Source organism: Solanum verrucosum, unplaced genomic scaffold (genome assembly GCF_900185275.1).
Source record: "Solanum verrucosum unplaced genomic scaffold, falcon-dt-bn FXZP01000238.1, whole genome shotgun sequence".
NCBI lineage: Eukaryota > Viridiplantae > Streptophyta > Magnoliopsida > Solanales > Solanaceae > Solanum > Solanum verrucosum.
Window position 1 is genome coordinate 3,695,781 of NW_026020630.1, and position 23,922 is coordinate 3,719,702.

General features: G+C 28.6%; 3 protein-coding genes across 3 annotated transcripts; 2 read left to right on the plus strand and 1 right to left on the minus strand.

The window, feature by feature from the left end:
- Positions 1–4,929: 4,929 nt before the first annotated feature.
- On the plus strand, positions 4,930–7,643 carry LOC125811607 (tetraspanin-8-like). The gene is made up of 2 exons (XM_049491126.1): positions 4,930–5,502; positions 7,314–7,643. The coding sequence occupies exons 1-2, from the start codon at positions 5,005–5,007 to the stop codon at positions 7,614–7,616; spliced, it is 801 nt and encodes a 266-aa protein (XP_049347083.1). The 5' UTR covers positions 4,930–5,004; the 3' UTR covers positions 7,617–7,643.
- Positions 7,644–11,836: 4,193 nt separating this feature from the next.
- LOC125811670 (very-long-chain aldehyde decarbonylase CER3-like) lies at positions 11,837–16,868 on the plus strand. The gene is made up of 9 exons (XM_049491194.1): positions 11,837–11,932; positions 12,038–12,258; positions 12,368–12,600; positions 12,687–12,906; positions 13,016–13,143; positions 14,538–15,112; positions 15,221–15,331; positions 16,150–16,323; positions 16,535–16,868. The coding sequence occupies exons 1-9, from the start codon at positions 11,882–11,884 to the stop codon at positions 16,709–16,711; spliced, it is 1,890 nt and encodes a 629-aa protein (XP_049347151.1). The 5' UTR covers positions 11,837–11,881; the 3' UTR covers positions 16,712–16,868.
- Positions 16,869–17,443: 575 nt separating this feature from the next.
- On the minus strand, positions 17,444–19,668 carry LOC125811918 (transcription factor bHLH162-like). The gene is made up of 3 exons (XM_049491464.1): positions 19,549–19,668; positions 18,340–18,648; positions 17,444–17,590 (listed from the first exon to the last, which is right to left on the minus strand). The coding sequence occupies exons 1-3, from the start codon at positions 19,666–19,668 to the stop codon at positions 17,444–17,446; spliced, it is 576 nt and encodes a 191-aa protein (XP_049347421.1).
- Between the last annotated feature and the right edge of the window lie 4,254 nt (positions 19,669–23,922).

The following is a 23,922-nucleotide window of genomic DNA, read 5'->3' on the forward strand; positions in this document are numbered from 1 at the left end:
TTTGTGATGCCAAAAAAAAAAGTTGAAGTTTAACGCTAGGAATATGCATTTTTATACTTTTAAGATTGTAGACGTCGAGTTTTCGTAGGAGTCTGCAAGATGAGTTCAGTTTCAATTAGGGTTCTTAGAGTTTACTTTACTCTAAACCTCTCTGGCTCATATAGGTAGTAAATAAACTATTGGGATAATTATGAAGAGATCAAGATATGATTGGACTGTACTGTTTTATCCAGGATAAATATATTTGTACCTATATTGTTGCAAATATCTATCTATTTATTTTATTTGTTTCAAAAGAAGATATTTATAATTTTGTATGTTGCTACCTCATATTTTTTGAGAATCCTAGGCCATACACGATGTGCTAGCTAGCTTCTAAAATTCTGAATAAAATCTTGAAACTTGATAAAAAGGAAAAATATCGACTATTTTCAGTGTGAAAACTGCCTTTGCTTCTCTAACTTTATGTGGCAAATTTTGGCATTTCTTTACACATTTTTTGTTTTATCTATCGACATTTTCACATTTGCTCGATATTTGTGAATTTAACTAATATTCACTGACGATGTATTAAAGATATTTTATTTCAGTAGGTCATTTTTATAGATTATATAGCATGTAAACTATCTAATTATCTTTATGATTACAATTCTAGTATTAATATTTGGGTGATTTGATGATGTAAACAATACTTTATTTATACATAAGAAACTCTTTATTTGTTTATCGATTTTCTTTTTATAAAAAAGATAAATTAGACAAAATGATCATTCCATCAAATCCCAAGTGACTATTTGACGATGGTGGCCGGCCTTAACAAAAAATGGAATCTCAACACCAAAAGGATAAAAAATTATAGCTCTGTTTGAAATTTTGGGATTGTTTATAGAAGATTATAGTCTTTGTCTTACATAAATGCAATTTTACACCATCACTTAGAAATACTCCTTCGCGGAGAAATACACGTGTATTAGAGTTTCATGTCTAGTAATTTAGACAAAAAAAAATTATAGCTCTGTTTGAAATTTTGGGATTGTTTATAGAAGATTATAGTCTTTGTCTTACATAAATGCAATTTTACACCGTCACTTAGAAATACTCCTTCGCGGAGAAATACACGTGTATTAGAGTTTCATGTCTAGTAATTTAGACAATAAAAAATTATAGCTCTGTTTGAAATTTTGGGATTGTTTATAGAAGATTTGAGTGGGTTGAGATTGAAAAAAAAAGAATCAGTTTGTTGGAGAGATGAATTGCTTGTATAAATATTATATAACAGTGTATATGAAATTATGAATATATATACATCTCTGATATATAGTTATATATATATATATATATATATATATATATATATATATATATATATATATATATATTATATGTAGTATACAATTATTTACTATTATACAATATCCATATATTACATATACATGCAACCATTTAGTTAATTTTTTGTTTGACATATGATACATTTACGTAAGAAGCCCAATTTTTTTAAATTTATTCATAGATATTGTTCTGATAAAAAAGATGATTAACACCATCATCATGATTTAAGAGGATAAAGCTCAAATATAGAGAATATCAACTCAATTGAAAACTAAAATGACAAGATTTGAACATTATGCAGTGTCATCATTTGGGCCTCAATTTTATACGATCCAAAAGAGCCAAGGCCCATAACATTATTGCTATAAAAAAGCCCAATACTTGAAAACTAGACCTCAAATACACTACAAGATTGCTAACAATAATCAAGCTAATGACTATATATTCCCATTTATAACTTTGGCAAATTTATGATGGAATTCCCAAAAACTTATCAGAGTTAATTTTCTGGGAAATTGAAAATTTATGAAAATCAATTTTCCAAACTCTCATCAAATTTCATGATCAAATATATATAGAAGATAAAATTTTAACTCAATTCAAAATCTATGATCAATCAATTTATCCTAATTTAGATATACACATTTTATTTGGGCTAATTAAGCATGATAATTGATACATTTCTAGTCTCACTTATATAATTAAAAAAATTGTGAATTGTGAGTAATAAAGCTGATTCTTATTCTTTAAAATTAAATTAAATGGTCAAAGAGATTCGTGTTTACTTTCTCTAGGGAATTGGTCTTAGCTCTTCCATTCACAATAGACAAATTATTAGTAAAACCAAACAGACTTTACAGTTATTATAACTTTTGTTTTTTCTCAAGAAAATTCTGATCAAGTGTTTCTGTCGCTACATAAGGAAATTTGTACAACTCCGATTGGTAAAAGTAAAACTTAACCACACCGAGTGTATACACCAATTCAATACATGCATGTCACGTGTTTAAATTTATAGTTCATTTTACTTAATCTTAATTAATTAACATGTGTTTTATTTTATTAAATCACATAATAATGAAATATACATTAGTTTGATGTATACACTCGATGCAGGTAAATTTTTTCCCCAATGCAACACAAAGGGTGTTGTAAGAACTGCGGTTTCTCTCCGGACAATGAAATAGGGGTGACTTCAGATTATTTCCTACATACTCATGAAAGTTTCACTATTATTTGTGGAGTGTGTAATGTCCAACGTTGTATAAAAGCTTCTAGACAGCACAATATCTCTATAGATTTTTGAAAATATTTTAAGAGACCCTATTTATCCTAATTAATTAACATCTCAGTCCTGTACTCCTCGAAGTTTCTTTCAGATATACCTAACTGGATCAAAATAAATACTTTAGTTGGAATATGTAAATAAAAGACTCACAATTTCCTTTACCCTCCCCCCCTCCAAAAAAATTTCCATTTTATCATTTTGAACATATATTCAGTATTGCGGGGTGGAGTCAGGTAAAGTTGAGGAGTTCATTTGAACTTTTTTTGATGAAAAATTATACTGTTTATACATGATTAAAATTATTTTTTCTGTATATATAGTAGATGTTGAATCTCCATCGTTTTTTTTTTTTTTGTATATTTACTTATTCGTATTTTAAACTCACTCTCTTAATGAAAAATTTGACTTAGTCATTGTCTTAGTAGCGTGCAAAGAATCTTGTTAGGAAATGGAGTACTCCATTGTTTAGTGATAGTCAAATTAGCTTAATTTTTAGTCATCCTATTTTAATGTCTACAATGCATGATTTTTTTGGGACCAATACATTGAACAGTTGTGAAACCGATAGAAGAATAGAAAATACTCTTTGTACATTTAATTTAATTTATGGTTGACATTGATGTATCTGATTAAATGGCAACTTGACTACTTCCACCATCCTTTTTAATAAAATTTTCTTTATCCCAAATTACTTTGGTTTAAAGATATTTCTTCTATTTTATTTTGAATTATTAATTACTTATGACTAGAGGGATGAGTAGATATAATGAATAACGTTCACACATTCATATTAATTTGAAGGATCAAAATCATACATTTATATTAATTGAAGAAATATGTTTAATCGAAAAGGAGAATACTATTCTCCCTCTCCTAATCAAACACAACTACCCATTGGAAAGATTCAATGTGCAATAATATTCTTTTAGAAAATGAAATGTTTGGTCTTTCTTTATTTGTCCTTTCTTTTCCATCTAACGTGTACTTGTTTAGTTTTATTCAAATTTAAGTTTGTGCATATTTAAAATTGAAAGGTATCAATATTAAATGAAACCAAGTTAAAGAGCATGTTTATGAATATTACTACTAAAATGATAAAGGATTACCAAACAATACTATTAAAAATTATTCCCCCCCCTCCCCCCCCCGGTAAATTAGTTCATCTCTTGGTTTACAATTTTTAGGGGGAGAAAAGAAGAAGAAATACTCAAAATTAGATAGAGGGCAAAAGTTCTACTTATCAAGCCTTTACAAATTAACGTAAATCTATTAATTAGAAGTTTCGAATTCAAATCCTCTTTATTATTAAAAAGTTCTTATTTGAATTGATTAAAATTAACGAATATAAGATTCAATAGACTAAAGAATATCATGATTTAAATAATTAGTATTTCATATATTTACTTCCAATTTTTTTTTAAAGTAATCCCACGATTATCGCTACATATTATCTAGGTCATAAATGTATAGATTGGGTCAATATCATACGGATATATATAATAAAAAATATTAATCCATTTGCTGCAAGTTGATATTGTAGTTTATTTTTATGAAAATATATATTTGACCTCGATGCAATCATGTAACTCTAATAAACTATCATAGTTTTAAAATAAGTTTATGGTAAAAAATAATCCTAAAGAAATATCTTTTTTTTCTTTATTTCACCTTAAATAACATGAGTTTGAATTATTTCACTCAATATGAGTATAAATGACGGAAGTAAACACACAAAAAATCAAAGATAATTCAACATTTACTATATATTTGTAATTAAATGAAAATATCTATTTCACCTCGATGCAATCACGTAACACAGATAAACAATCATAGTTTTTAAATAAGTTTATTGTGAAAAATAATCCTAGTAAAATCTCTTCTTTTTTTCTTTAATTGACCTTACATAACGTGAATTTGAATTATTTCAAACTCAGTGTGAGTATAGGCCTATTGACGGAAATAACACACAAAAAGGTCAAAGTAATTCAACATTTACTATATATTCGTAAAATATAATTTTAATCATATATAAATATATAATTTTTCACTGAATGACACTCCTTGATCCTTGCTAGTTCCGCCCCTGAATATAGCATACCGGAAAAAAAAACAAGAAGTGAAGTCAAATTATTTTTCCTTTTTTTTTATATTGGCAAGTGGAAAATCAAATTTACAATTTTTTATTTTTTATTTTTTATTTTTTAAAAAGAAGAAGTTGGACTTGTTCTTTTTCTATTTCTGACGTATTATCCATTTTTTGTCCTAAATCATTACGTCAAAAACTCTAAAAAGTCACTAGTAAACTCCATAAATATATTTACACACCTCTTCAACTTTCTCATAATAATTCTTCAATTTCTAATCAATTTTTTTTTTTTAAAAAAATGGTGCGTTTGAGTAACAACTTAGTAGGAATTGTTAACATAATAACATTTATTATTTCAATTCCAATTATAGGTGGAGGAATTTGGTTATCAAAACAAGCAAATACAGAATGTGAAAGATTTCTTGAAAAACCAATTATAGCACTTGGAATTTTTGTTATGTTAATTTCATTAGCTGGTTTAATTGGTTCATGTTGTAGAGTTTCATGTTTTTTATGGATTTATCTTGTTATTATGTTTTTATTAATTATTTTAATTTTTTGTTTTACAATTTTTGCATTTGTTGTTACTAATAAAGGGGCTGGTCAAGTTTTATCTGGTAGAGGGTATAAAGAATATAGGCTTGGTGATTATTCTAATTGGTTACAAAAAAGAGTTAATAATCATTGGGGTAAAATTGAGAGTTGTTTGCAGGATAGTAAAATATGCAAAACATTGATGGATGATGGGGATAATAAAGTTGAAGATTTTTACAAAAAACATCTATCTGCTCTTCAGGTACATAATTTTTGTTACTAGCATATTTATTTTTTTATCGATGTTTGGTATTCTTGGTTGGTCATGTAAAGGAGTTTTTTTTTTCATGTTTGATCATGTTTTGTTGTGAAATTTTTTAGAAGTAGTTTTTGTTTTCAAAGTGAATTTCTTTTTTTTGTGTGTGTGAATTGGTGGAGTTGTGTTTGACTATGGATACAGATTGAAGTTGTTTTTTATTTTCTACGAGAGATTTAGAGTGAATTTACTTTTTTTTTTTATTGTTTTTTAAATTCTTGAAAATTCTGAAATTTCAAATTTTTGAGGACATATGTTGATTTTTTTGGAGGTTGGTCATGTAAAGGGGCTTTTTGTGAGTAATTTGGAGTGAGTTTACTTTTTTGTTGTTTTTTAAATTCTTGAAAATTCTGGAATTTCGAATTTTTATGGTCAAATGTTGATTTTTTGGAGGTTGGTCATGTAAAGGGGCTTTTTGGGAGTAATTTGGAGTGAATTTACTTTTTTGTTGTTTTTAAAATTCTTGAAAATTCTGAAATTTCGAATTTTCATGGTCAAATGTTGATTTTTTGGAGGTTGGTCATGTAAAGGGGTTTTTTTCGCTTTTTAGTTATGTTTCATTATGAAATTTTAAGAAAAAAGTAGCTTTTGTTTTCAAAGTTAAAAAGTGTTTTTTGAAAATTTGTGTTTATTTGTGAATACAAATTGGAGTTGTTTTTGAGTTTTTGTGAGTAATTTGAAATGAAAACACTTTTTTGTTGTTTTTCAAATTCTTGAAGATTCTGAAATTTCGAATTTTCATAGCCAAATGTGTTTGTCGGAGCTATGATGACCTATTCTGTTTTAACTTTAGCTACTCAGAAATTTAAACAATGGATGTTGTTTTTCTGTCTTCCCAAATCAATTTACCTATGTCTCCATGTGTGGCGTGATAAGCTAAGAACGGCCACTAAGGGCCCGATTTATCCTTCTTTCCGCAACTAACCCTTTCATTCTATTTCATACAGCCTTAACTTTGAAAAAAAGTGAAAACATTCTTGGTTGACAATGAATGATACATATATACTTTTTACTAGTAATTACATTCTGTATGAGTTTTTCTGGTGTACTTTATAAAAAGTTGAAAGCTTTAAGATTTTGACTCTGTTCTATACAAAACAAGTTGAGGTTTTTTCAGCTGCATTAAGTAAGTGTAGTCTCGGTAGAGTGCACGTAGATTTGACTCCTACCTACTATAGTATGGACGCACTCATAAGTCATATCTACTACCCTTTTACCATAATTCATGCCCTTCACGCCTTTTTATCTAAAGCCACGTCTTCGATGAGCTGCAACTGTGTCATATCCTGTCCAATCTCATTTCTCCAATACTTTTTCGGTCTATCTCTATCTCTCCTGAATCCGTCTAAAGCCAACCTCGCTCACACCTCCGTGCTGGGATATCCGTGCATCTCCTCATTTTGTGCACTACTGTTGATGAACCATGTCTACTAACTACTCTTGTTTTGGTTCTATATATAAACTTCATTGCATATTTTTGGATCAAGTTGAAAGTTTACATAACTTTGTTTTTTTCTGAAATTCACTTCTAAGGTTGATTCACTAAAGATATAATGCTAAATCATTCTCAACACGCGGTGATTAAAACGATTTTTTTTAAACATATAATCACTTAACCATGATCAAGTAATAAACGTGTATGAAAGTCACGTCTTATGTATTCATTGGCTTGATGTAAACGCGTCCTACAAAACCTTAGTTGATATCTTCTTGATTGTGTATGTCCCATTGTGTTTACGACATGTTTATTCTTGCAGTCTGGTTGCTGCAAACCATCAAATGACTGCAACTTCACCTACGTGAGCACGACTAACTGGACCAAGAGTTCAACCTCATCCTTCACCAATCCTGACTGTAACCTATGGAGCAACGATCCGAATGTGTTGTGTTACACCTGTGAATCCTGCAAAGCCGGGCTGTTAGACAATATCAAGAGTGACTGGAAAAGGGTGGCTATACTCAATATCATATTCCTTGTTTTCCTCATTCTTGTTTACTCTGTTGGATGTTGTGCTTTTAGAAACAATAGGCGTCATGATTCATATAAGCGTTATCCTTAAGAGTATATACTGTCCTTTTGATCAGTTCATCAGACTCTTGTTGCGTATTATATGGAGTATAAGACCGTTTAGTATGTTTCCATGATCTTGAATGTACAGAGGAGTACTATTTGTTCGAGTTCTGTTGGACTAGTTGATTCCTATTGATACACGAGCTCGTTGTTTAGAACATGTTTTATTTCAGTTGAACAAACGATTGTTTTTCATTTAACAACCGTCATCAGCTCTTGGCTTGTTACCTGTTGGTAAGGTAAGAGGTTCAAGTCGAATTTAGACACTAGCAATGTGGTATAGACATATATTTGTCATTCCTGTTATAGCACGCTTATCATGTATGCTGTAACTGGAATGACAAATACCGCGCTAAATTAAGAGGAACTAGCAAGAGATATCGAATACTGATTGATGACATATGGAATAGAGCGAATTGAGACTTAACTATTCATCCAATGTTTTACCAGTTTTGGAGTCAATCGAGCTATTGCTAGAGATTTTCATTCGTCTATTAAATAGTTAAGTTAATCGCATCAAATTTATGTGATTAACTTAACTATTTAATAGACGAATGAAAACTTCTGGCAATAGCTGGACTTGTCTCCAAAATTAGCAAAATATTGGATGAATGGAGAAGTATTGCAGAAAATATAAGTTCATTTAGCAAGCAGAGATGTGTGATCATCACGTTCCTTTTGATATTTCATTCTTACTGACCAAATCAATGTATAAATTACAATATTTTTTCTATTATATCCTTGATAGTTAATTAGTCTTGAAAGTATATATTTGACCAATCTAGGATTACTTCAAACATTGATTAATTACTCTCGTCATTGCATTACTCTATAAAACCTGATTTTGAAAAAGAAATCTCAACAAACAAATTAAATATAAAAGATGAATTTACTTATCATTTATTAAAAAGTTGACTTCAAAAAATCATTAAATAAGGATATAATTGTAAACTTACTTAGTTTTATAATACAAGTGAAATCTAAAAATGTGACGTATAAAAAGAAACGGAGGGAGTATAAACTTGTCCCTTATATTTAAGCAGTATGATATTAATATTCATCAAATTAATGAGCTATCAATGTACTACTATAAGTTAATTAATTTTGTTGAATGATATTTAATTGCATTTAGGCAATTAATAGTATCAATCTATATTTTCTCTATTCTCAAAAGTCAAAAGTGCTAACTATACTATTGATCAGTAGAAATATATGCTGAGCTATTCATTGAAAGCAGAAACCAACAATTTCGAAGAAAGTATATAATACCTACGTCCAATAATAACTTTGATTAATATTTTACGATGTCTGTTTTCTCATATTGATATGTAAAAAATTGGAATTTATAGTACTTTTCGTATAATTTTTGAATATCTAAATTTTTTGTTTAAAATATCGAATTAATGTAATCTAATTTAACTTTGAAAATTAGTCAAATTGACTTTTGAAAAGCGCATGACAATTAAAAGTGGACGGAGGGAGTATTTTCTTATAAAAGACGTAATATCCCAAGATGCATATTTTAAAATGTGCTTTACGTTTGTGTCATATTGATATCGGTGGCGAAGTCAAGAATTTAGCGAAGAATGTAATGCTGTTAAAAATTTGCAAAATTAAATACACATTCATAATAATGTTACTTATGTACGTATTTAGAGGCGGACCCACCCCCTCTAGGTGGTGGTGCACGTGCACCCGTTAACTTCAGAAAAAATCATGTATATATATGTATATCTATCTTGACAAACTGACAGAAATTAAGATAATATAATTAATAGTACACCCATGAAAATCATAGGATTGTCATTGTGTTGCTGGTACAAGCTAAATGATCCATAGTTAGAGTGTTTATTCCATTGTTTTTAATTTAAGTTTATCTTAGAACTCATATTTGAACTAAAGATAATATTGATGCACCCAAAGTTTTCAAATCTTGAGTTCCTCTCTATTAACGTACCCCACATAATTTTTTGACATAATGTGTGCACCAGATCACCGTTCGCCTAAGATGGTTCTGGCCATGATTGTTGTTCACAATTCAAAGCTAACAGAGGTTCTAAACAACCTTCACCAAACAATTAATTCATCAAAAGTGTTAATTTAGCAATACTAGCAAGTCATTATAAAATATATTAGCTTGGGTAACTTATATATCTATATATAAAATAGGGATAAGGGTCTGAAAAATATCCCAACTTTGGGCGGATTTGTTGTTGCGATACTAAACTTTCATAAGGACCTATTACCTCCCTAGACTATTTAATACCGTATTTTTTACCCCCTTAACTATTTAATAGTGTATTTAAAGGTATATATGTGCCCACGTGGACACATTACTATTTATAATTTTGCATTATTTTTATGTCCACGTGGGCAAATATATATGTTTAAAATACGGTATTAAATAGTCTAGGGAGGTAATAGGTCCTCATGAAAGTTTAGTATCGCAACAACAAATTAAATCCGACCAAAGTTAGGATATTTTTCTAACCCTTATCCCTATAAAATATGAACTTAATTAATTGCCAACATTGTTTCTCTCTCTCCAAATTAAAATTGGTTCATTTACAAAACTATTTAATACTTTCGTGATATAATAAGACGCCTACATGATTAAAATATCTTTTTAAAAATTCGAAACAACTTCAGTATTACTTTTATGTCTTTCTAAAAAAAAATAAAGAAAATAAGTGCAGGTAATGACACCCATCCATGGCTAACATGGTCAATTAAGAGAGTCGATCGACCACCAATATTCATATATAAATATATATAATATTACATATTTAGGTTAAGGACGGTGAACAATATTCATCATGAGTGATACAACTAATTTCCACCCATAAAGAATTAATGAAACGAACAATATATTTTTTAAGATGGCTCAATTGTCAAATATGAATATATACTATATTTCATAGATTTAAAAAATATTTGAATTTTTTTTTTCTTAAACTCTGTCTTATTACCTCGTATTATTACTTTATGCACGTGGAGGACCCCGTAACAATTAGTATCCCATATGAACGTTCACTTTTACTGGTTCACAATGCACTTTCTTTTAAAAAAAAATTAATATGCATATTTTAACATAATGTCATAACTATCACCAGTAGTTTAAACAATCTTAGAAAAGTGATTTTGAAAATTAATAGTTAATGTTAAGGTAACAATATGATTTTTTTAATCTTTCACAAAAATAAATTTATTTTTTTTGAATACCGTGAACACGTTAAAACTTAAATAAGGAAGTATAAATCATTTAGTTTGGGAGGTGGAGTGCTGGTAAGAAATTAAAGGTGAAGACTCACAAGGAAAGTTTCCAAATTTAGGCTAGACTTATTGAAACAATATTCTCCTAATTAAACAAACGTATCGTAATTGTCTTTTGGATTAATTCGATATTTATTAAACAAACGTATCGTAATTAGATTAACAGAAGTGAGCACTCACAAGTCGAAAATTCTAAATCCGTCACTGCTTAATTCTTGTGTTCCATTTAATATTAATAGTAAAAAAATTCCTTATCCTTGAAATATTATTATTGCGTTAGTCTTGCACTTGACAATATCGATTTCTTTTTAATGTTGTGAAATTAATTAGCTGCCTAGTGTCAATGAAAGCCATCGACCCGTTTTGACACACTTCCCTATACTTCTACTAAGTAACATCAAAATATAGAAGCAATCATATATGTTACATCCTAGCTAATTCTATGGTAATCACAAGAGGGTTATTCTTGCACTTCTTTAAAAACTTCTGGTTATGATAATGTTATCACGTGTTACCTTAATTGGTATATTGATTAAACACCTTCGTATAAAATAAAATAGATGGTGGTGTACAAACTTTAAAAACCATCCTAATAAAGAGCACACATGTCAAAGGTATGTGAAAGCCAACCCAAATTATAGTTGGCCATGCCTACAAAGTATAAACACATTAATCAAATATTATATTATATTATATTATATTATATTATAGCAAGTCAACTTATACGACTGTACACTAAAATTAAATTGTACCAATTAATAATGTTGCACTAAAATTCAATAAGATTATTAATTCTTCTTCCTTTTAACTTTCCTTTTCCTCATCTATATATATATTCAACACTAGTCCATGTTCTTCACAAAATATCGATACAAAATAGTTGAGAATATATAATATTTTTCCTTTCTATATATATAAAATCAATTGTGGCTTTCAAACAATAAGAATCTTACCCTATTGTGTTACTTATTTTTCATAAATATGGAAGGTCCATTGTCAACTTGGCCATGGGAGAAATTGGGATGTTTCAAGGTACATTTTTAACGAGTTAAGATGTTTGTCTATGTATTAATTAATTCAACCTTTTAGCATTCGATTTTTTCTTAGTGAATAATGTTTATATGTTTTTTGGAACAGTATTTATTGTATGGACCATTTGTTGCAAAAGTGATGTATTCAAGATTTCAAGAAGATAGCATCATGGCAACATGGTGTTTACATGTTCTTATATTATGTTCACTTAGAGGTCTCATTTATCAACTATGGTCCTCTTTTAGTAACATGTTGTTTTTAACTCGAAATCGACGTATTATAAAACAAGGTGTTGGCTTTAAACAAATTGACGAAGAATGGGATTGGTACGTATATAGTTAAATCTTCAAGATCATATATACAGAAATTAGCTACAAAGTTCGTCGCTGAATATATACCTAGAGCTAATGTTGTTGTTTTTTGTAATTTTTTCAGGGATAATTTTATACTCCTTCAAGCTATAATGGCTAGTTTAGCCTATTACACATTCCCAAATATTATTAATATTCCAATTTGGAATTTAAATGGCTTCATAATGATCATAATCCTCCATATAGTATTTTCAGAACCACTTTACTATTACTTACATAAATTATTCCATGGAAGTTATCTTTTCAGAAATTATCATTCACTTCATCATTCATCAGCCGTACCACAACCTTTTACAGGTAAATTAACGAATCATATATTTTATTTCCCTATTTAATTTTTCTAACGAATTGAAAAATTAATTTTTATTTTATAATTTTTTCAGCTGGTCATGCTACATTTTTGGAGCAAATCATATTAGGTGGAGTGATTGGAATTCCAATTTTAGGGTGTTATGTCATGGGATATGGATCAATAGCTATGATTTATAGCTATGTATTGGTTTTTGATTTCTTAAGATGTTTGGGGCATTGCAATTTTGAGATTATTCCTCATCAACTATTTCTTGCCTTTCCATTTATGAAGTATCTCATTTACACTCCAACGTAAGTTGATGCTAGCGCGCTTATAATCAATTCGTTATAATTCATAAAAGATTGTTAGACGCTCTGTAACAATAATTAACCATTCAATATTAATATTTTATATTTGCAGGTATCACAGCCTACATCACACAGAGATGGGAACAAATTATTGCCTTTTTATGCCACTTTTTGATGTTATAGGCAACACACTTAACCCAAAATCTTGGGAAATGCACACAAAAGCAAGTATTCAATCAGGTAAAATATAGTCTCTCCGTCTTATATTAGATAAACATCTTACTAAAAATAGTTATTCGATATAATTACTTGATCATTTACTAAATCAAGATAGAATTAATTAATTTTTTTTTATTTTACTCCTACAATTAATATGACCTTTGGAAGTTTAAATAATTCCTAAATGTTAGCTATTCCTATATTTTATGTATATTTTTTAAACTTATTTTTATGTGCATTTTTTCTTATGGTAACGATAACTTTGTATTTTTATGTGCATTAATATGAACAAGGAACAAAATAATTATATTGATTAATTTATTAATAATTTTTTAATTATCGTGTAAAATAAAAAGAAGAGAGAACACATGTTTTTTTCCTAGGAACTCAATTTTTTTTTCCAGAAGTACATGGTCTCATAGCAAAGTTATGAGTACATTAAATTTGATTGTACATACGTGTTTTCCCAAGTGACTCAAAGTACATATGTCCATACTTTTATGGAGTAAAATAGTAGTAATAGTTAAATTTAGAGTTTTGAAGCATTATTAATAAAGTTAGTTCTGTAAAATATATTTTTAAATAATTTTTTTTAAAGAATACACTATATATATAGTTTGTCATGTCAACGTAAGTCAAATAATATAAAATGGATCGAAGTGATGAATATATATTTATCTTTTTAAGAAGCTAGTACATGCCGGTAGTTGCACCAAAATAAATTTTAAGTAGTTGTACTTTGGTGACTATAGTACTAAATCAAGCCTATCCACCGTTAAAAACAATGCAAAAATCCATAAATAGAATTGGTCCAAAAAATCGAGGGAAAATCGATCCTGTCTATATATTTTACTTTATTTTTAAAAAAATTAAGTAGTTAACGGACGATCCGCTGGTTTTTCATTCACGCAAAATATTATTTTATTTTAAATTATTATTTTTTAAACAAAGTCGATGGAGTCCCTCCATTGTTTTTTTTTACAAAAATCAACATACATGATTGATTTATAAAGTGTAAAATTACGATTGAAGAGTATAAATAAAAACGATAGAATCAAAAATCATGTATGGACAAGTAATAAAATTTTCCAAAGTCATATAATTTCAAGTAGTTACATTTTTATGTATATTTTTTTTAAAAACCAACGAACAGAGTACTATCCATCGATTTGACATTGATTTTCCCTATAAAAAAACTGAGTCTATCTGTCGATTTTTAACCATTTTTAAGTAGTGATCATCAGGTCTTGATAAATTCGGTCCTATATATAAAGAAAGAGCTCCCATCTTTTTGCTCCATATTGATAAGTACTCGAACTCACAATCATCAGATTTAAAGTGAGATTGAGATGTTTACCATTCGAGCAAGTCTCTGTTGTCACATATTAATCATAATTCCTATGTTGTTTTTGCAGGTACAAATAGTCAAGTACCAAATTTTGTGTTCTTAGCTCATGTAGTAGACATAACATCAGCCTTACATGTACCATATGTATTTAGATCATTTAGTTCAATTCCATTCACAACAAAACTCTACATTATCCCCTTATTACCCCTTTCATTCTTAGCCATGATTATCATGTGGCTTTACTCTAAACCCTTTTTAAACACATTTTATTACCTAAACAACTACTTACACCAAACTTGGGTTATACCAAGATTTGGTTTCCAATATTTTTTACCATTTGCAACAAATGGTATTAATAACCAAATAGAGCTAGCTATACTTAGAGCAAATAAATTAGGTGTTAAAGTAATTAGTCTTGCAGCATTAAACAAAAATGAAGGATTAAATGGAGGTGGAACATTATTTGTTAATAAATATCCTAATCTTAAAGTGAGAGTTGTACATGGAAATACATTAACAGCAGCAGTTATCCTTAATCAAGTTACTAAACATGATGTTAATGAAGTTTTCTTGACTGGAGCAACATCTAAACTTGGAAGAGCTATTGCTCTTTACCTTTGTACTAAACAAGTTCGTGTTCTTGTAAGTATATTTAATTAACTTAATTAATTATGTTGTTTAGTTTTAAAAAAATTTAAAAATTATTTGTTTATTAATGTATGTATTATGTGTTTTGTTTTAATTTTTCAGATGTTAACTTCATCTACTGAAAGATTTCAAAAGATACTTAAGGAAGCTCCATATGAAGATCAAAAATACCTTGTTCATGTCACAAAGTATCAGGCAGCTAAACATTGCAAGGTAATTTATTTGACTATATTTTCCCACTGAAAAATGTTCGATGGCTATTCTACCAGATATTTTGATTGAATGTGTAAGAAAGGAAAAAATAGTACTCACTCTTGTCCATATTAAATGAATTATATTGTTGAGACTTGTTTTTATAGTCCAAAATAAGTGAATTATTTAAAGTTCAAGAAAATAATTGGGACTTTTTTCCATATTTATCCTTCATCATGAGATTCTTAAATACTTTATATTTTTAACAAAATAGTTTGAGAATAATTAAATGGGTAACAGTGAAAAGTGGCTTTTTTTTTTTTTTTCCTTAAATATTTTTCTTAAGGGGTGTGTCATACCCCAATAATTCACTTAATATGAACTAGAGGGAGTAATGTTTTCAAATGGAAAAATTAGGAAGTTTCCTATTATTTTAGTGAGAATCTATTTCTCACCATGCTTTTTTCTCAGCAATTAAGTTGGTTAACTAGAAAATGAATGGAAAAATTATAGAAAATCATATTCTATAACACAAATTTCCCACTGATTCATGATGGAAAAAACTTTTGTTTCTAGTAGTGAATTAATCAAAGCACCTTCTTATATATTTCTTATTGTTAATTAATAATTCCAGTGGTGCAGCCACATCTATAGCCTAGGATGGCCAATTGGACACCCATCATCGAAAAATTATACTATATATGTAGAAAATTGTACGAAATATATTGATCAAAAATTATTTTTCATACATATATATTAAATCTTGGACACGCTTAATAAAATTTCTGACTTTGCCACTAATTATAACTCTAATTGTATATTTTGGTTTGTATATATAGACATGGATAGTTGGAAAATGGATAACACCAAGAGAGCAAAAATTTGCTCCAGTAGGTGCACATTTTCATCAATTTGTGGTACCTCCTGTTTTGCCCTATAGAAGTGATTGTACATATGGTGATCTTGCTGCCATGAGATTACCTCCTCATGTTAAAGGACTTGGATCTTGTGAGGTAATTAATTAATGACTAATTATTCTCATAATACATAATTAATACCTAAGTTGTTCAGACTCTCCAAAATTGTTGATGCACCCGTATCAGATCCTCTAAAAATATTGCACTACTTTTCGAGGATCTGACACACATAACTCATCGACAGTTTTGAAGAGTCTGAGCAACGTAGATTAATATGTCTGATTAAAGTTTATTTCTATATATATAGTATACAATGGAAAGAGGAGTTGTACATGCATGTCACGCAGGAGGAGTTGTACATTCATTAGAAGGATGGACTCACCATGAAGTTGGGGCAATTGATGTACAAAGAATTGATTTAGTTTGGGAAGCTGCTTTGAAACATGGATTAATGCCTGTCTCAAGTTTTAAAAAGACTGATTAATAAGTTAATTACTTTTTATTTCATTAAGTAACAAATATTCCAAATTAATTCAAGTTTCCAATTTGTAAGAATTATTGTAATTTGGGATTGCTAGATTTATATTTATAAGTTGGATTTATGGACTACATATAAGTCCATATATATATGTTTTATGATTTCATTATGGATATTCAGAAATTTGAATTAACTTCATGATTCTGTACTCTTCATTATTTCCTCCGTGCTAATTTATGTCGTACTTTTTTTATTTTAAGATTCAAATAAATTTTTTTTTAATCGTAACTTTTTTCAAATATATATTTTTTAATATCTTGAATTATCAGAAAATTTAAAGATTTTATATCTGAATTTACGATCAAAATCAATTGTTTTGACTCTCGAAATTCAAACGATGCCATATAATTTACACCATCATGTTATAAATAGGGATGACAAATGAGTGAATTATCCGATTTTGATGAATTGAATATGAATTGAGCTAAAATAAATTGAATTCCACCATATAAAAAAGGAGAATTAAGCCCATGCCTCGTAGCATTAAAAAATTTATCACAAATACCCTTTACTTTTTGTGTCTAATAAGTGTAATTTTTCCTTAATTAAATCTTCATAGCAAGTCTTACATGTGAATTATTCTAGAAAATAGAAGAGTAACTTGCACAAACGATTAATATAACTTATTGTAAAGTTTAACTCTATGCTGGAAGTTGCGAGTTATGTTGGTATTAAATTTTACATCAAATTAATTAACCCTATCATTTCAGAATGAATCTCATTGTCCCATGAACGTAGTAGGTCTTCAATAATATCATCACTTGAAGAAGATCCATTAAGCAATTCCTTCACTCTTCTATACACCATTGTTGAGTTCCCAATAACCTACACACAAATTAAAAAGGTGTCAAAATGAGATTTATTTTATCCTTTACGATGAGCCTTTCTAACGTGAATTTATTCAATTAGTCCCCAAAGCGGTACAGGGTGGAAAATCAGAAAATAAAACTAGCTAGTCCCTCTATTTCCATTTAGTTGTCAGGATAAGATTTTGCACAATCATTGAGAAAAAATTAATTAGGAGTATAATCGGGCTAATATATCTCTTATTAATTCGTTAGTTTTTTATGTTTACATGTCTCTTAATTCTTGAATAATTAATGCTAAGGACAAAGTTAGAAGAAAATAATTACTCCTCTCTTGATTTTTTAAAATTGATTTGTTTATAGTTCCAATCCTATCTATTTTTTTACTTGTTCATGTTTGACTTGACACACCATTTAAGAAACACTTAATCAAATCATAAGTTTACACTTTTGAATTTCTAAGGCATAAATTAGAAAATCATTTAAAAGGATGCAAACATTTTCTCATCATATGCACGATGGTGTGTAGGTTGAGAATACAATTAAATAAATAAAAATATGCTCCTTTTAACCATTTAAATTTTAAATAAGCACACACTTCAACCATATACAAAGAATTGAACTTTAAAACGTCTCTTTTATCCTTAATAATTTGATTTATAGCCACACAAATATCTCATGATTGTTTTAGACCACTAATTTCAAAGATCTTCTTTTATTTCTTAATTTGTATCACATAAATTGAAACAGATAAAATATTATGCATACCTTAGTTTCATGGAAAACTTGCATCTTAGAGTTCCCATGAAGTGAAAAGCTGGAATCCATTACTTCAAAACCTTCCTCATGGAGTAACCTAATTATGTTATAAAACATAGCTAAATTATCAAGGCCAGTAATCAAAATTAAGTCCATTGTTGGGCTCATTTCTTGTATTTCAATCTGAGGTGATAGTAAATTGGGCCTAGTCCTTAAATTTTCCAATTGCATTTTGCTCTTCTCCAATTTGATTTCCATGCTTTTTATGTAAGTTATTGCTGCATCTATTTGATCTGGCAATGCCATTGCTTCCTGCAACTAATTTTCATGCAAACACATAAGTATGTCACAAGAGTACTTTTGGTACGATAAATTCTAATTTTGATCCTCGTGATATATGACACATTTAACTTTTGAGTGATTACTAGTCCCTTTGTGTAGTAAATAAGTTATATATATATATATATATATATATATATTACATCAAAAGACGATTTCAAACCTCTTAATCACATATGCTAGTGTTACGTGTTTTGATTCATATATAATTTAAACTCGATGAATCCAACCAACATTATATTTGTAGTTGTGGGTTCAAAACTTAATAGAGCATCTACTTACATTCTTCTAATAATTCACATATGCATCTACATACAAAAAAGGGAAAATGGACAAATATATCATGAACTATCATAAATGGTATGCAAATACCCTCCGTCATATTTTTGGTACATTGGTGCCCTCGACGTCTAAAAAACTAGAGCATATATGCCCTTCACTCAAACGGAAGACTAAATAGGGACACGTGGCACAATCTTATCCGTTGATCTGATATTTAATAAATGTCGAGTGGGTGAATAAGTTATGACATGTGTATGTCAGTTAGTATAAATGATATATTTGCTCTAGTTTTGAGACGGCAGGGGCACCGATGTCCCAAAAATATGATGGAGGATATCTGCATATCATTTACGATAGTTAGGGGGTATATTTATCCTTTTCCCTAAAAAAAAATTAGATTAAGTTGAATTCACTATAAAATGATTTATTAAGTGTGAATTCAGATAATTAGTCAGACAATGAATTTTGAATAAAAGAAAAATATGATATTTTATATTGAAGGTTGAAGATGTTTACTATCTGAGCAACTCCATTCTGCACGTTACGAAAAAGATGATGATTCATAGTATAATATAATATAGAAATTAAAGAAAATACCTGAGAGGGATGAGGTGGGAGTAGGGAATAAAGGTTGTTAAAAAGGATCTTCATATTGTTCCTTCTATTCTTCTCCACATACTTTTTTTCCAATTTTGCTGCTGAATTACTACTATTCATTTTGTTATAAGTTTTTCTTCTATATCAAGAAATATTAAAATAATCTTTTGTGCTAGAAATTGGAGAGCAGTAGAGATATTTATTTATAGTTTTATTTACAAAAAGTTCTAAAATTAAGGTCAACAAGAAAAACATCAATTTTGTTGTGGTCAACAAGTAAAACGTCAATTTTGACTTTTTGAATGAATGCTGATTATATTATATATCTCTATCTCTCCTTCTCCCCCAATTTCTCAATCCTTTAATTATGTACCTTTCAATTTAATTTCGATTAATATTTATGACTTTCAATTTTAGAGTGCACGGGTAGATAATTAAATTATTATAAAATTGAATAAGTAGATATACATTTGAACTCGTCCTACATTGAAAATCATATGAGATTTTCTATGTAAGACACATATATATGATCTCTAATAAACTCATATTTAACTGGAACTCAAAATCTCATTTCTAATAGAATGAAGAAAAGGAAATAGGTTTTGGGGTCTATTGTTGGACCGAAAAAAAAAAGTGCCCACTTATAAGAATACTTTCTTCCCTAATTACTTGTCCACTTTTGAATTGACATACCTATTAAAAAAATAATAATTGACATAATGAGTTTATCATTTTACCCTTATTAATTATGAAGTGTGTGAATTAATAACTTAAGATTTTAAAGAAGTTCTACATTTTTCATAGTAATTAATTGAGGGTATAATAGATAAAAATATTTTGTCTTTTCTTAATTTGTCAAAATGGACAAGTAATTAGGGACAACTTAAAAAGGAAAAATAGACAAATAATTAGTTGATTTTGGGATCACTACAAAAGATTGCAGAACAAGAGTCAAACTTATTTCAAGATATCCTCTCACACTTCAAAAGGTATTCTTTCAATTTTTCTCATTCTACATGTTTGCTATCTAGTACTATATATGTAAAAAGGAGTAAAAATTTAGAAATATTTTCGCAATGTGATATTTTCAACACATACTATCTCATTAATCACTGATATGAGACTTTTTCATTTTTTAACAATTAAATTTAAATACACAATTTTATTACTAGTACAATATTAAGAATCTTCAAAAAACAAACTCATCAACTAAAAAAAATTCTGAATCCACCAACACATAAACCCCACACTCCTCTCCATAATTGGCAACTCCTTATCAATTGCTATTAGGGGCATTTCTTGGAAAGGTAGGCACTACTTTTGGACATGAAAAGACAAAAATACATTCAAAAATGGGGAATTTGCCTAATTAAAATCATTAGGAATTTACTAAAACGGCTATGAATTCAAAAGTTGATTTGCACTTTTGTTGTGAACGCATTGTAAATGGCCCGCGCCGGGAATCGACAACTGCACCAGCCAGGAATCGAACCCATATCTAGTGGCGGAGCCACCTTATCATTAGGGTTCATCTAAACCCCCTTCCGCAGAAAATTATATTATATTTACATGGTTAAAATAAATTTTTAGGTATATATAGTAGATGTCGAACCCCCTTCAGCTATTTCGTATGTCTATTTCTTCATATTTTAAACCCCCTTATCGAAAATTCTGACTCCGCCACTACCCACATTTGTACTGTGACAGGGTACTATTCTAGTACTAGACCACTAGTGCTTCTTGTATATAATTTTACAATTAGTTTTATTTTAATTTGCAATATTGAGCTTGAGCTTTATAAGTAGTGAACCAAAAAAATGAATTTTGTTTTCCCTTTGAAACCATGGTCATGCTGCATAGAAAATGAAGAACTATACATCTTTTTTCACACTAATAATCACACAAATTTAACAGATTAAAATAGTTACAAAATCAAAATGCTTTTACTGAAAACGAGTTTATTAGAATAATTACGTGCAGAAAATGCTACAAATATTGATGACTAAAATTGTAAATTACTCAAGGGTATGATACAATAATTTTCCTAAATAGTAATAGGACTATATAATAAGTTTCGATTTACTAGACCAGAAACATCCTAATAAAACATAAAAAAAATTAAAGAGCAATGAAACCAAATATTTCCACGCAAATAAAAAGAAATAAGGTTGTAAATCTCACCAAAATATTCTCTATAGAATTAAGACAAATAAATGCTACACAGATACAAGCAGTAAGTATGCTTTATTACTTATTTGTACTGATGCATATTAAGATATAATATATTAAATCGTTTCGTACCAAAAAAAGAAACATGAAAATGACAACTCATTCGAATATTTTTGGCCACCATAGCAAGGTTCAAAGGATGATTTGGAGAGTTATTATGTGCCACAAATTTCTCTTTGTAGGTAGGGGCGAAGCTATAGCCATTCAGGGTGTCCAATTGGATATCATTCTTCGAAAAATTAAGAGGGATCATTTAATTAGTTAAGAGGCATATCAACACCCTTATCAGAACCATTTTCAGAGCTAGCGACAAACGAGCAAATCATACCAAAATTCAAATCAGACCAAACTCTTCTTTATTTTAGCGTCTCGAACTTGCAATAATGATCATAATTCATATCTAACAATAACAAGTGGACAAGAGCTGGTAAGTACTCAAGAACACACATGATGTAATTTAATTGGGAAGATGATCTGATAGACCATCAACTACCATTTTTGTTGGCACATTTATTATTAGCATGTTACAAATGTTATACAGCCAGCTGTTCAATATGTTCTACTCCCTCCGTCTCAAAATACTTGCAATTTAAGACGCTCATTTAGCTTTTCATCTACTCCTATTCTAAATATTTGTCATATTTTATTTTTTGAAAATTAAATTATAAATTTGGACCAACATATTAAGACTTATTCTTTCAGCGAATGACATTAGAAGAACTTATTTTTGCTTCGAAAAATTAATTGAATTAACTCTCATAAAGTAAAATGAAACAAGTTAAAATAAATAGAGAGTATAAATGATAAAATCCAAACCTAGTAAATTAAATAAGTTAGAGAAGAATTAATCCACCTCTGCAAATTATTAAGGCAAAGTTATTGATGTTAGCTACTTTTTTGTGAGTGGTTTCTAGCTCTAATAAATATCTCTTTTTATTTTACTTTTTCATTATATTTAAAATATTTTTTTCTCTGTTATTTTTAGTATATCAACAACAAAAGAGCATATATTTTTCATGTTTACCTTAAATATTAATTATTTATTTTTAAAATTATCTTTTAAAATATAAAATTAAACATTAGTTAATATAAATATTATATTAAAATATTTATATAAATTATTATTTCTTAAGAAATATGTTAAGTCTAATCTAAACAACTAAAAACGAGTGGAGAAAATATTTAGAAAGGACTAATTATTGTTTATGTCTCTTAACTAGAGACAAACAAATTAGTCTAACATGTTTAGGTCGTCCGTAAGGTCATGAGTAATCATCCAATATTATTTTTATAATTAAATAATTATATTAAGCAATACTTAATTAGTGAACAAATTTAAAATTTAAAAATGTACTTAGTTAGGTTAATATAGCAAAATAAATATGTTTTTTTAAGAGCCGTATATACATAACGAGTCAATATAGATCAAGTAAAATAAATCGAAGGAAATAATAATTCATTCACTTAAAGACCCCTCAGCTGCTAAAGTTTGTTGACAAGTAGTCAATACGATGAAGGGTGTCCATAACTTCTTTTTTATTGCTCCCTCTGTCAAGCAATAATTATTCACTATATTAAAAATCGTTGTCCAATATTTAATTTAAAAAATTAAGAGATAATTTATCTTTTCTGTCTATTTTATTCTTGCTATTAAATATTACTCCCTCCGCCCCTATTTAGTTGTCCATATTTCCTCTTTTAGTTGTCCCTATTTAGTTGTCTATTTTGATAAATCAAGAAAGAACAATAATTTTTTTCCTATTATACCCTTATTTAAACTGAAAAGTTGTCATAAATAAAGTAAATAAACTTATGAACTTTCCAGCATTGATTAGTTATCTTGAGTGAATTTATTTTGGAAGTAAATTGTACTATAAGGGTAAAATTGTAACTTCACTATGCTAATTATTGTTGCCTTAATCTATGTGTCATTTCTAAAGTGGACAACTAAATAGGGACGGAGGGAGTATATATCATCTAACACATTTTTCAAAGCATTAAATTTAATAAAGTCAAAAAATAATATAGTAATATTACCCCTATTATTTATTGTTTCTTAAGAGGTGTGTCAAGTCAATAGTGGATAACTATTGTTGGATAGAGAGAGTATTATTAATTTCCCATCTGGTGTCCAGATATTAGAAC